General features: G+C 40.0%; 5 protein-coding genes across 5 annotated transcripts; 4 read left to right on the forward strand and 1 right to left on the reverse strand.

Annotated features, from left to right (window-relative positions):
• Positions 1 to 6,390: 6,390 nt before the first annotated feature.
• N7446_006686 (uncharacterized protein) lies at positions 6,391 to 6,840 on the forward strand (the record flags this gene model as incomplete). Its single annotated transcript, XM_058515433.1, has 2 exons — positions 6,391 to 6,548; positions 6,735 to 6,840. The coding sequence occupies 2 exons, from the start codon at positions 6,391 to 6,393 to the stop codon at positions 6,838 to 6,840; spliced, it is 264 nt and encodes an 87-aa protein (XP_058372611.1).
• Positions 6,841 to 7,033: 193 nt separating this feature from the next.
• N7446_006687 (siderochrome-iron transporter MirB) lies at positions 7,034 to 7,589 on the forward strand (the record flags this gene model as incomplete). The annotated part of the gene is made up of 3 exons (XM_058515434.1): positions 7,034 to 7,204; positions 7,243 to 7,355; positions 7,376 to 7,589. 3 exons carry the CDS (start codon positions 7,034 to 7,036, stop codon positions 7,587 to 7,589), a joined length of 498 nt encoding a protein of 165 aa, XP_058372612.1.
• Positions 7,590 to 8,579: 990 nt separating this feature from the next.
• Positions 8,580 to 9,633, reverse strand: N7446_006688 (sterol desaturase family protein; the record flags this gene model as incomplete). The annotated part of the gene is made up of 3 exons (XM_058515435.1): positions 8,580 to 9,141; positions 9,192 to 9,277; positions 9,334 to 9,633. The coding sequence occupies 3 exons, from the start codon at positions 9,631 to 9,633 to the stop codon at positions 8,580 to 8,582; spliced, it is 948 nt and encodes a 315-aa protein (XP_058372613.1).
• A 521-nt stretch (positions 9,634 to 10,154) lies between these two features.
• N7446_006689 (NCA2 family protein) lies at positions 10,155 to 12,224 on the forward strand (the record flags this gene model as incomplete). Its single annotated transcript, XM_058515436.1, has 4 exons — positions 10,155 to 10,171; positions 10,229 to 11,749; positions 11,801 to 11,926; positions 11,987 to 12,224. The coding sequence occupies 4 exons, from the start codon at positions 10,155 to 10,157 to the stop codon at positions 12,222 to 12,224; spliced, it is 1,902 nt and encodes a 633-aa protein (XP_058372614.1).
• A 131-nt stretch (positions 12,225 to 12,355) lies between these two features.
• srgA (Rab family GTPase srgA) lies at positions 12,356 to 13,349 on the forward strand (the record flags this gene model as incomplete). Its single annotated transcript, XM_058515437.1, has 3 exons — positions 12,356 to 12,653; positions 12,703 to 12,970; positions 13,027 to 13,349. Exons 1-3 carry the CDS (start codon positions 12,624 to 12,626, stop codon positions 13,347 to 13,349), a joined length of 621 nt encoding a protein of 206 aa, XP_058372615.1. The 5' UTR covers positions 12,356 to 12,623.
• Positions 13,350 to 13,554: the final 205 nt, after the last annotated feature.

A 13,554-nucleotide genomic window follows, 5' to 3' on the forward strand; every position in this document is an offset into this window, starting at 1 on the left:
TAGACGGTGATAGATACTAAGCGAGAGTATCACTTAGCTGTTTATAGGTCTAAAACGGATATCGACGTACCTATAAATAGAGATAAGAGTAAGTGCGGGACAACCGTTTTTTTCGCGATTTTCTAGATTTTCGTATTCTAAATAATGCTTAAGCGTATTATAGATTATACGCCGAGATCAGCCGAAGGTATTATCTAATTACACTTACGTAGCGCTATTCTCGTGAGTATAGATAATATAGCGCTAACCTTTCGGACGTAGATAGCTACGCCGTTTTGCTATTCTTTGGTCTTATTTTTATTGCAATCGGAGCAATAGTTGGGGTTGTTTGGGGGGGGTTGTAGGAGGGAAAAGAAAAATATGGGTTAGTTGTTAGGCCAATATAGTGGGGCGGAGTGGGAGGGAACACTTGACTAGTATCTGTAATATAAGTACCTATCTAATATATAGTAGTAATAAGAAGTCTTCTATTTAGTATAAAAGTAAAGGTAAAGTTAGACTTAGTAGCCTAAAGATCTATAAGTATTACAGAAAGTCCAATAGTGACTACTCTACTAAAATACTAAATTTCGTTAATACGGCTACTAAATAACGTATTAAGCCCCTACTAATAATCCTTCAAGTAGCGATTAAACTTTTTAGGGACCTGAAAAATATAATTAAAGCTATAGTTTAAGCATTTATAAAGTCCTACAACTACTCTACCTATTTATTATCTACTAAATATATTAATATCTATTACTTCTAATTCTATAATCTAGACCTTTCCTATAATTAAGACAATTAAGGGTAGAATATTGATTTATATAAGGTATAATAGTCGGATGACTTAAAATAGTTTATTGGACAGCTAGATAGTAAGGGCGGTATGGATAGGGGCCTAAGATAATTAGATAAAGAAGTAGTTATACTAGCTTCCTAGTATCTCTCCTATTCTCTCTCTAGTTAATAACACTTTCTACTAATATTTTACCGCTTATAATATATTAATATAGACTAAACGCTAGCCATTTTTAGGGATAGTGGACTACATAAGTATATAAAGTTATATATTATATTCTTTAGCTAAAAACTATCTCCTTTATAGCTGTATAGCGGGTAATTAGCTAAGTATAAATTAAAAAATATATAACACGGGTAATTTAATTCAATAAAAATATAAAAAAGTCTCTTATCTAAGAAATGGTAGTAAATAATATATTTTTGTAAACTAAACCCGCTTTATAAAGTACTACTCCTATAACTTACTTAAACTATATATTTTATATATACTAAACTGATAGCTATTAATTTAGAAATAAATCAATTTTATATATATATAAAGGGGAAGCCTTCGGTAGGAAATATAAGATTTATGTACGGTAAGACTTAAGCTATTTTTAAAAATAGAGATAAATTAGTATGTAATAAAATATTTTAGAGCTTTTTTTAAAAAAAAGAAGTTTGTATAGGAATTAGGTTATTACTAGGCTATTTCTAGTTTTGATTAGGTTCTATTAGGTCGAACATATATAGATATAGTTATTACGCTTACTAATAGCTATTTTATTACATTCCTTTTAATATATCTATTTTCTTCCTATATATATATATTTTATCTAAGAGCTAATTTCTTAGACTTTATAGGTATTACCTATGTCCCTATCATTCTTACCTTTAAACTATTCTCTCTAATACCCTATTATATCTTAGAGCTAGTACTCTAACTTTCTATCGTCTTTTTATAATAGTGATATAAGTAACCTATTATATCTTATACTATTGAATTATCCAGTAACTCTACCTAGTAGCTAGGCTATATTCTATGACTTATATAATAGTTTTATTTGGCTAAATAATCCTTATATTATCCCTCCTCCTTTTGCCTATACAGGCCTAACTGAAAAGAAGCCTTTATTTTTTTATAATATTATCGAATATACTACATAAGTTAAGTAGTAGTTATAAACTAATTATAGAAGGAAAAGTAAGATCTATTAAGATATAGCATAGCCTATTAGATTAGTATTTAGAATAGCTTTTACTAAATATTTAAATTATATATAGCCGTACTAGAGGTTATGTATAAACGCTATAAGAAAATCCTTGAATACTATTATTTTATTAGACTAGGTTGGAAAGGCTACTAAGATATATTAATTATAGTAAAGTATCTAAAATCTATAAGCCATTAAATGTCTATAAGAGAGGAAATTATAAAAATTATAAGCTTTCTTAAAAAAGGAGTATATTATTAGGGGCAATGTTACCAGGACACCTCACAACCTATCTAAGCCTAATTAGGGTAGGCTTAAAAAGTGTATTTCACAGTGTATTTCCTTAGTAAAAATGCATAAAAGGGCGTAGAGGAAGACAACAGGCCTCGTAAGGTGATAATAGGGCGGGATAGCTTCGTCTACGGCCTAGGGGCCCGTGCTATCGCCGGCGATAATTTCTACTTCCTAGGGAGAGAATCAATGGTCCGATCGGCCTAGGAAGCGTTGAAGAGCTCTATGGATAGCTGATACGATTTAACTACTTGTTTTCTCACCTTTTGTATGAAACTTTTGAAGAATTCGACGTAAAATAGCCTACTAGCCGCTATATAGGCTGACTCCTCTAGTTCTGTAGTGTTTTCTGAAACAGGTCCTCGGTGTATTGGCATTACTATGGATTTCGTGAATTTCTACTAAAGAAATACACCATGAAATACACATAGTACACCTTCCCCAATCAGGCTTAGACAGGTGGAGAGGGGGTCCTTTAACATTGCCCATTATTAATTATATTCTTCTTACTCTTATACTTCTAATATATTTTAAATTTAATAGTATGAAATCCTAACTAATACATACTCCTTTCAAAAATTAGACTAAGAGGAATAGATCTTATAATTTCTTATACTTAATTAGCTTCCTTTCTATCTTACTATCTAATATTTTACAGTCTAATTAGAGGGGCTTACTTTATACCTTTTATCTCTAATAATCTTATATATAAATATAATTCGTTAGTAACTGTAAGACCTTATTATACGCTACTAATAGTATATTCTGTTACTAATACTATTAAATTTAAAAGATTTCAATTACGCTTAATTGTTATACTTTTTTATTTTTATAGATAATTATTGTTATATTTATAGTTTCAAGCACTTTCTTAGTTCGTATACTAGCTTAAACCGAAGTAGTATTTTCCTTAAAATACTATTAAAATATATGATACAAGACTAGATATTTAGATTAATACTAATAATATATTAAATAATAAGATATTAGTTAACTCTAGTAAGACTTATTCGATAATATTAATATTATCTAAACTTCTTATCTTACTTATATTATCTAGGTCGTATTTAGCCTTTTAATAATTCAAAGGTAGTTCCTCTAAATAATACCATTAAGATAAAATAAACTAAAAAATAGTTAGTATTAATCTAGGTTAATACACGATACCAGAATTAGGAAATCTATTATATCTTAAACAAGATCTAGTATAATATAAGATATAAGAAAATAGAATTTAATATTTCTAATACTTTATTAACAGATTTTATCTAATACTTCTACCTTTTTATATAGAGTATGATTATAAAGAAATACTACTTAGTAATAATAAATAGCGCTAAATAAACTATATAATTAATCTCTTAAACACAATACCTAATTTCTAAAATTTATAATATACTTTTTATATTAAAATATTAATAAAGTAGCTCTAGTAGAAGCGAGTTTTATAGAAAAAGTATATATTTAGATCTCTTAAAGTTAGCTAATTAAAGCTAGATATATACTATTTATAGATAAATAATATTCAAAGGTATATTTATAAAATTAGTATTATATTAGCCTTTAATGATTGGTTTTAATTCTTCTTATTAGATAATTAGGATAAACTATAATAAGTTAAATACTAGAGCTCTTTCTAAAAAGCCCTAATTTATTACTAAGGGTATATGTTAAATACCAAGCGCTTTAAGCCCTTACTCTGTAGTAAGACTAAGTGTAAGGCTAAATATGATATTAAGTGGATATAAATTACAAGTAAGACTAGTTAGGGATAGGACGACTTAGTATATTAATAATAGTAAGTTTAAATATAATTTACCTTTATTTAATGCTAACTTCCTCTTATATACTATAAATACTAAGCCTTCCTAATTCTAAAAAGAGTGCTAAGGCTATTTTCCTACAATCGCTACTTTTATATAAGATATTCTCTTAATTATAGTAACTAGTACTAGTATAGTGCGACTTTTTAATACTACTTAAGATATCTACTATTATTACTATGGTTGTATAAATTCTAGAAATTAAGAAGCTTATAATATTTGTTTATACTTTAAATTTTAATCTTAAAAAGTAGAAGGTAAAGGAGTTTAAAAGATTCTTCTCCTTAGATAACATTAAGGTAGTAAAGGAAGAGAAAGATAAGAGGCCTATTACATTAAGGTAGACGTAATTAGTAATACCAAGGAGCTAGTTAGTAGGTCTAATAATATAATAGAGTTAGATAATAACGTATTCGGCAAGCGAGTGGTCCAGCTAGAACACCACCTTAAATGCGAAACTTGATGGTTGTATACCTCAACAACCAACCCTTTTAAGGATGTAATATTAGAACTAGTCTCTTATTATCCTATGCATAAGCCGCTATAGGAGCTATATTAAAATTGAACCATAATTAACGATAATACTATAAAATACGGCGTATTTTTGCCGATATATATCATAATATATGTAACTCGACAAGGGCGTCTTAAAATAATTCAAAGGTCCTAGAATCTTGTTAAACCCTTACATATGATATATTCATAGGGCTACATTTGCTACCAGACTTTAAATTGTGGGATTTAAACGATTGTAATCTATCGCAATTTAGGTGATGTTCCAGCTGGACCACTCGCTTGCCTGGACCACTCGCTTGCCGAATACGTTAATAGTGATACTATACCTCTACTACCAGAGAGTAGCGCCTATCTATAGGTATGCAAATAAAGCGGAACACTAGGAAAGACGATATATATGTCTTTCTAGTAGAATTATAGTATATGTAATAATAAAATCAAATTATAATATATTCTATTAATATTTAAAGTTAAACAAAGGAAATCAAAACTAGAGACAAAGGAGGCAATAGAAATACTTAATTAGGTACCTAAGGGCCTCATTGGGTCACCTAGCATAACCTAAAACCCAACCTAAAGCTAGGTTAGGTTAGATTAGATCCGGGTCTAATTAGGTCGTGGAGAAGTCTAACGTTACCCTTAGAATGCCTGACTTATTAGGGTGGCTGGCTTACCATACTACACTAGGTCAGCTATGTACGCAGCCAATGTGACATCGCTCAGTCATAGAGGCCTTTTTGGTCCGACGTCAGGTTATCTGAGCTCAAATAGATGATCTGAATGGGCTTAATGTAATTAGCTCGTTAGTACTTATGCGCTAGTTAAATTGTGCCAAGCATATCCGCCACTACGGAAGAGGTCTGTCTGATCACCAAGATTATCAATATAATCTGATAATTGCCAACATCTCGACCAGACCATACTCGGCGCCACCTCATTTCAATTTTGGGGGCCATATGTTCAGCCGAATAGAGGCATGTAAATTTGGATATGTCCTAATATATGCTGCATTCGCCTTGGCCACTAATCATGGTTCATGAACATGCCATCCTTGTCGGACCCTTTTTACCGAACTCACTGATTTTACAGGCTTTAGGCTAGATACGTAGATAAACCCCAGCCTTCAGCTGTAATTCGTTCCCATACGTGTGCTTCCTCACACTTTGCAATGCCAACCCCCTATGGGGATAATATAATTGTCGGTAGCAAGTCTGCCGTAGAATGCGTCTTGGTTGATGACCTAGTCGTCCCATAGATCGGAGCCGACGACAAGGAAGCAGGAAATGTCCCAAACGAAGAACAAGTAAGGAGCTTAAAAAGCCGTCTCAGAACCGTAAGCCGGAGTGAAAAAGATTGCGGCTGTAACTCTGGCATGGGGTAAGAGGTCGATGTTAACGATCTTAATATTGAATGTTTCTTCTATTCTCGCTGTGTGTGATTCCAGCCAACATTCGTACTCTTTGGTAGAATCTGGTTCATGAGGCTCGTGAACAATCTCCAGTCCTCTATCGTCTATAGCTTGACTCTATATGCAACAAGCTCCTTCGCAGGCCATTCTCTTTTGACCATATCATCGTCAACATTATGGCCTCTGCTATGACCGCCGCAGTATACACCCTAAAGCTTAAGGCGTTGGACATCTAGGCCGTGCCGCGGGATGGGACCTACCTACTATGCTGGAGAGGTGAGACGCTAAAGGCCATAGATCTTACCACTGTAACTTCGCTAACACAAATCTAGATCTCATATTCAATTGTTTTTAAGAGGTGTTGCATATAGCTATTATGTGTCCGCTGTCACGAATTTGCGAACGAGCCCTCACATTTGCATTTGCCTCGTCACTAGCGTCGATATCAACATTTGCTAGATCTAAGACCGGTACGGAATTTCTAGCCACGTTAACTAGCGATAGGGTTACGGAATCTAGGCAAACATTTTGCCGGTATTCAAAATGCCCCTATATGTTTTGCTAGCCTATAACCTGCGCAGAGCTAAGAAGGAAGGCAGTATCACTAGGGGAAGGAAATCCTAATAGTTCAACCTATAACAGATCTGTTAGATCATCATAGAATTTGATTGTGAGGTGACGTCTTTTCTAACCGTTGACGAATTGCTAAAGGAGATATAGTCCCCTGGTTCCCTATTTGCCCTGGAGCTTCGTTATATTCCTCCTTCCCTTCACATGGCTAGTACTGCACCCCGCGGCTAGCAAACTGGCTATGTCGTTGCCATGATTGTGGTGGGCTTGATTCTTATTATTAGATTTAGATTCTATGAGGCTTGTCTCGCCCCCGTGCCATTCCTAAATTATAAGTTTCTTAATGACTAGACTGTCTTAGGCGCACGTATCCTAGAGATGACATTATAGGTCTCTTACTAGTTACCTCTTATCCTTGGTGCACAAGCTAGATGTGGCCACTGCTAGATATGTCGGCGACACCTTTAGCGCGGTCTCCTTTGTCTTCTTGTTCCTTACTAGCTGGCTTATCCACATCACAGGTCGCTTTAAATAGATTATCTGTGTGTGTACCGCTCTATATCTTCGGATTAGGCCTGATAGTTAATTTCCGCCAATTAGGTGGATACATTGACTATATTGTTATTTGCTAGTTTCTTCTTTTTGAATCTATCGCTAGGAGTGTTTTCGTTATTTGGGCGCAGCTTACCGTTCTCGCTTCTGTCGACCACTAACACGTTGCTGCGGTACTAGTCTTATTGTTCGTGATAGACAGGCAGTAATAGTGGCGCTGTAGGTAGTGCAATCTATAGAGCGATTTGTACAAACACGTTCTTAAAGCAACTTAAGCAAAGCCTACCGGAATCAGCTATCACTGATATAGCCCTTATCTACGAGGGTCTTTTAGCGCAGCTTAGTTACTCAGTTGGTAGCCCAACACGGTATGCTATTGTGAAAGCCTACGGCTACGCCCAAACAAGAATGCTTGCTTCTGGCACCGCATTTATGGTATTGGGCTTTATCTAAGTGGGTATGATAAGAAACCCAAACAGAAGTCAAACCAAAGGCACTGTATTCTAAGACATAATGCCAAGCTTCAAAACCACATGAAGGGCAGCGGGAATACGACGATGAAGAGATAGAAATATACAAGTGGGCACTACAGGGCCCCACAGACACAAAGGAACCTTGCAAATACATCGATTTGTACGTAAACAATGAATCAGATTGCTTACGCAGTATGAGTCCAGTGTTGTCGCCAGAGAATTAACTATCAAAAAGGTGTGATATATAGGGCTAGAGATATTCATCAAATTGCCTAGGAATCCAAGTTACATATCTTTGATACGGAGGTGTGTATATGTCTCGTGAGAAGGAGAGGACATTGGAGAGGTGGAGGTGCATCCACGCATTCATTTCTTGTATTCATTGCTTATTAGCGTTGAATTTTCATTTGTATTGGGCCTTTCAAAGCATTTGCGGGCTTTATGGGTTTGGCTCACATGTACGGGCTGGTGCTTCCACTCATTGAGAACCAGCTTCATTTTTGTACTAGAGCATGATCAGGCGTACGGACACGAGTTCTTGCTTCATCTGGAAAGAAGCGCCTGCATAGCCATTACGATACTAGTTAGGCTCCAACAGGTTAATAGAACTTTGATTGATTGATTGATTGATTGATCCAAGTTACATAAAGTCATATTCGGTAGATTATTAGTCAAATAACATTAAAAAGATCGCTAGATTGCCGAAAACCGGATCAGAGCTCAATTAGGGCTACCAGTTTGCTAGGTAAGGGGACCCCTGAATATAGTAGAGGGGCCAATGGCTATCCCATTAAAATTCTAAGGTATTGCTTGAAAGCACATAAACGTTGTATTAAATACATTATCACATTTGATAAGCCATCCTCAAGATGGTATCATAAAAGCCTCCACGAACGCCTGTTGCCAGCTGGACAACAAGTCGAATGAGGCCAAGAGGGCGAAAAAAGAAGACCGGCAAATAAATGCTCCTTTACTGCGCCTTGTTTGAAACCTTGGCCTTGTTCTCCCTCCGACGCTTCAGAGCGTCCGGGGTGTACTCGGTGTCAAGGACGTAATCCCACCAGCGGAAGCTGCTAGCATAGTTGCCGATGAACTTCTCATGGTGAAGATCATGGTGATCAGCACCAGCCCAGAAGGGAAGGAAGTGGTGAAGACTCCAGGGGAATTCATAACCGCTGTGCGCATCGATGGCCTGGAACAGGCGCAGCACGATCCAGATGTACATGGTGAGAATATGTAGATCACCAGTCACAGCACACCAGAGGATGGGGCAGCCGACAGTTCCAAAGCCTAGGATCATCACCTCGATGGGAGACGCGTATTCAGCGGCCAAGCCGAAAGGCGCCGAGTATTGGTGGTGGATCTTGTGGATGGCCTTGTAAAGAGGGCCCCAGTGAAGAGCGCGGTGGGAGAAGTAATGCCAAGTATCCTCCATCACGAAGAAAACCGCAATCTGGTATGCCATGGTCCAAAGGGTGGGGAATGGGATCGAGGTTGAGAGTCCACAGAATTGTGCCATGGGGTGGAAGAGCCTAGAGTCAGTCAGGTGGGAATTCCAAGGCTAGAGAATCGAGATTCTTACCAAATCTGAGGTAATTCCACGGTGAAGTGACTGAGAAGCACAAATTTCGCGCAGTCCCACTGTTCGCGGAGCGAGGGAATCTTGTTCTAAAGGCTGTTAGAAATCTTGGAACGCATCTCCTTCGATTAGAAAGATCACTCACTCCTTGAATCTTGTAGCGATTGAACAAGCCCAAAGTATCGATGAAAATCCAAGGAAGCGACCGACCGAAGTACACTGCTTCGTGCATCACGAACGACATGATGCCAGTGGCGAGAACATCATTCTGCATCCAAGCATACCAGGCAGCCCACAGCCTCTCTGCCACATTGAGCTGGGTGTTGTACTTGGAGATTTCCTCGAATTGGCCCCAGTAAGTCCCTGAGGACAAGACCGTTGAGTTCCTAAACGAAAGGTTAGGGGTGGGGGGAGAAGACTGAAATGTCAAAGGGAGAACGTACATAATGTCGTATTTCAAATAGAAGAAGGTAGGTAAAAGTGAAAAGATGGAAGAAGTAGTCAGTAGTCAGTCGTCAGTTCTTATAAAGAACGAATAGAAAGGGGGAAATGGAAAATATTCAAAAAAAAAAGGGCGATCAGGGACAATCTAATCCCGACGTGGCGAGACTTTTCCCCCTGACGGGACATAAGGCCACTGGCAGGCCGGCATCCGAGGTCACCCCACCTGCATAATGCGGAATTCCCTCGTCTATGTATGGCTGAATCGTACGATCTTAATCTAAGTTACGGAGTTATGGGGTATATTGTAGTGTCTTGACTTTCTTTAATTTAGTCTTTAGGCTCCAATTTACTAGTTACTATTCTTACGGAGTACAGAGTACCAGAATAGATGAAAAGTTCAGTATGCTCTGTACACGCGTAGACGCGAGTACAGTTTGGTCTGTTTGCACTTGTGTTTGCTTTGTTTGTGTATGACGGCATGACGTTTTTCCCTTTGAGCTTCACTCTTACTACACCGGAGTTATGTCGGTCATACGAGAGTAAGTGTGGTGGAACCACCCAAGTTCCAGGACCATTGTACTCATTGTTTTCCCTAGAACGGTTTGTGGCGTCAACTCACAGTTGGATCGCCTCCAGCAACAGATTGCAACTCCAAAACTTGAGGCCGCTTCCCTTCCCAATCAGTCCCAGGAACATATCGACCAGTTGCAAGATGTCATCCACTCTATTTCAGTGACATCGAAAAACCAAGCCCTTCTACCCCCCAATCGATTGGCCGACTTGCTCTCTGGCCCGGCTGTCTCTCGTCTCCAATCAAAGTCGAGTATATCTGGGGTGCCCGCTGGGAATATCTCTGACTATGTATGGATTGTAGCTGCAAAGGCTGCCGTCCAGGCATCAGGGCTGATGATGAACACTCTTCTGGACCAAACGCTTGAACTCCACGACGAAGCTTATTATTGGGGGGAGATGCTAGGCTCAGTCTGGCACAGCGGCCTGTATACGATCCAGACCTCCCCAGTGCAGCTGTTTCGATGGACCAAGAACACGTATCTGACACAAACCCAAGGTACCTCGTCCATCGCTGACAGGTGGATTCAATTCTATCAGGTTGCCCGAAAGAGTGTCTGGAAATTAGGTGGACACTCCATACGCGGCCATTTGCTTGCTCCCATCAGGTCATCGCGCGCGGAGATGCGGCGAAAAAGAGACTTCATCCTTGCAATGAAGGATCTTCACACCAGCAGCCTTGGCCTTCTGATGGAGAGGTGGCATTTGTTCGAGGCCGATGACTCGACTGCGAGCGCCACCTCGACGGTTGTCAGCAACAAATGGCGCGATGAAGTATACAGGGCAGTGGTTCTGATCGAAGCTGTTTTCCACCAGATAAGCCTTGAGCCCAGCATCCAGGCGTTGGAAGAGGGCGTATTTGCAACCCTGAAGAAAGATATGGATAGGATGCAGATGCAAGCGCAGAGTGAATCCCCTGTACAACAGCCTCTCGAATTAATTGAACGACTTGTGCATGTTCTTCGACAGAAGTTGCCACAGCATACAGCTTCGGTGTCAATGTTTGTTAGTCACCATGGGCGCCCTTCAGGCATAGTCCGCTACTGGTTGCCAATCTCAGCTGCAATCCTTTCTGGCAGTGTATCAATGAGGTTCTTGTCCAACAGACAAGAGGAAATCATTCAGGGGGTTATGAACATTGGTGCCACAGCCATCGACTTTTGGGGCAACTGGGTTGTACACCCCATCCAAAAGCTCATTGGGACGATCAGACACGATGAAAAGAGCGAAATTGCCATCATGAGCAAGAATAGCCTACTGGCTGACCGGGCCAGCTTGGAAAGAATGGTGGTCGATTTTGTTCAAGATCGCCCGGACCTCCATGAAGGAGTGGCAGACACCACCGCCATCGTGAATTCAGTTAAGGAGGGTGACTTGACCCCCGTCCTGAAAGCGTATGAAAGGGACTTACGGTCGCCTCTTGTTGGCACCGTTCGAGGCGATCTCATCCGCGCCCTCTTAATTCAAATCCAGAAGACCAAGGTTGACGTGGAAATTGCCATCAGCGGTATTGATGCTCTACTGAAGAGCCAAGAACTTGTCTTTGGGTATGTGCTCCCGATTTGAAGAACATGGGCATTATTGATTGAATTTGTTAGGTTCGTCGGATTAACCCCAGGGATTCTGGTCTCCTTTGCAACCCTGAGATGGCTGGGAAGCCTTTTTGGTAGCCGGCGAGGCCTGCAAAAGGGCAAGCAGCAACATGAACTCAAGCGTGGATTGCGGTAAGACGCCCCTAACTGGTCAAACTATACTTCCCCCAATACTAACCGCGATGACTGTAGCAATGTGGCCCGGATTTTGACTTCCTCTGCGATTTCATCCAATGGAACCATCCCTTACAAAGATTCTGGTCAGCTGATATGTGAGGCGGAGGCTCTACTCCAGCAGATGAGAGCAGTTTCTAGCAGCATGAAGTATCAAGAGTTCCGAGAAGACATCCAAGATCTGCTTAATGTACAAGATGGAGTTGATAAGCAGCTTCACGTGATTGAGAGGATGAGATGGTCATACTTTCAATAGAGAAACTTGACAGAAAAACATATAATATCCATGCCATCTCTTTAGTTATACCGTTATAGACTGAACACATGATGCTTACATAAGGTAGATAGTTGCGTACCGTCATCACCTCCACTCAGGTTATCGACCTCCTTTCCCAAAGTCAAATCTTACGCTTGTGTAAACGCCCTTGTCCTCTTACATTTGATATCGGTCGCATCGTTCCTGTCCACTACCCTTTGATACCTCGGGGGAAATCTACCAGGCTCCGATTTATCCACGCTGCTTCTCCGCTTCTCTCCAGATACCCCCATTCCCATCTACTTTTCCTTACAACTCAAGTCTTGAACGGGGTTCGATCCTCAGACTGTCCACCTTGCCACCTTTCACCCCTCTTCACAAACATCGCGACCATCCATCATGGCGGGCACACGGAATTATGACTTCTTGGTCAGTTGACCCACCGCCGTACAAGAGATGCAATCTGACATGGTTATAGATCAAACTACTGTTGATCGGAGACTCCGGCGTGGGCAAGTCATGTTGTCTTCTACGATTCAGTGAAGACTCTTTTACCCCATCATTCATCACTACCATCGGTATCGATTTCAAGATCCGCACGATCGAACTGGACGGAAAGAGGGTGAAACTGCAAATCTGGGACACAGCAGGCCAGGAGCGCTTTCGCACGATCACGACGGCGTACTACCGAGGCGCCATGGGTATCCTCCTTGTCTATGATGTGACAGACGAGCGATCATTCCAAAGTGAGTCCTTCCTTTTCTTTGCCAGTGGGCTGTGCCTGACACCTCTCTCCATTTAGACATTCGGACATGGTTTTCAAACGTCGAGCAGCACGCCAGCGAAGGCGTACACAAGATCCTCATTGGAAACAAGTGTGACTGGGAAGAGAAACGAGCGGTTACTACCGAGCAAGGCCAGCAGCTCGCCGATGAACTCGGCATTCCTTTCCTCGAGGTGTCAGCCAAGAACAACATCAACATTGAGAAGGCGTTCTATAGCCTTGCATCGGATATCAAGAAGGGGATGGACACATCCAAGACCGAACAATCGGGTTCCCAGGGGGTGAGTATAGACCAGCAGGGCTCGGGTCTGAACGGTAACTCTGGAGGAAAGTGTTGTTAGTTGTATTACCATTGTCTTTGAGCTATTATTCTATTATTTTCTGGGTTTCGCATGTCTGAACGTCCAAGTTTTTGCAGTACTGTATATGTCCGTAGTTTATATGCCTATCACAGGCCCACTTTCTGGGGTACATTTCTCGAATTCTGCTGTGTACCGTTCCCGAAGTTGCCCCTCCAAAAAAATAGAAAATCTCTCTCTCCGGTCG

Source organism: Penicillium canescens (genome assembly GCF_028828765.1).
Source record: "Penicillium canescens strain IBT 15451 chromosome Unknown utg000004l_segment0_segment0, whole genome shotgun sequence".
Lineage (NCBI taxonomy): Eukaryota > Fungi > Ascomycota > Eurotiomycetes > Eurotiales > Aspergillaceae > Penicillium > Penicillium canescens.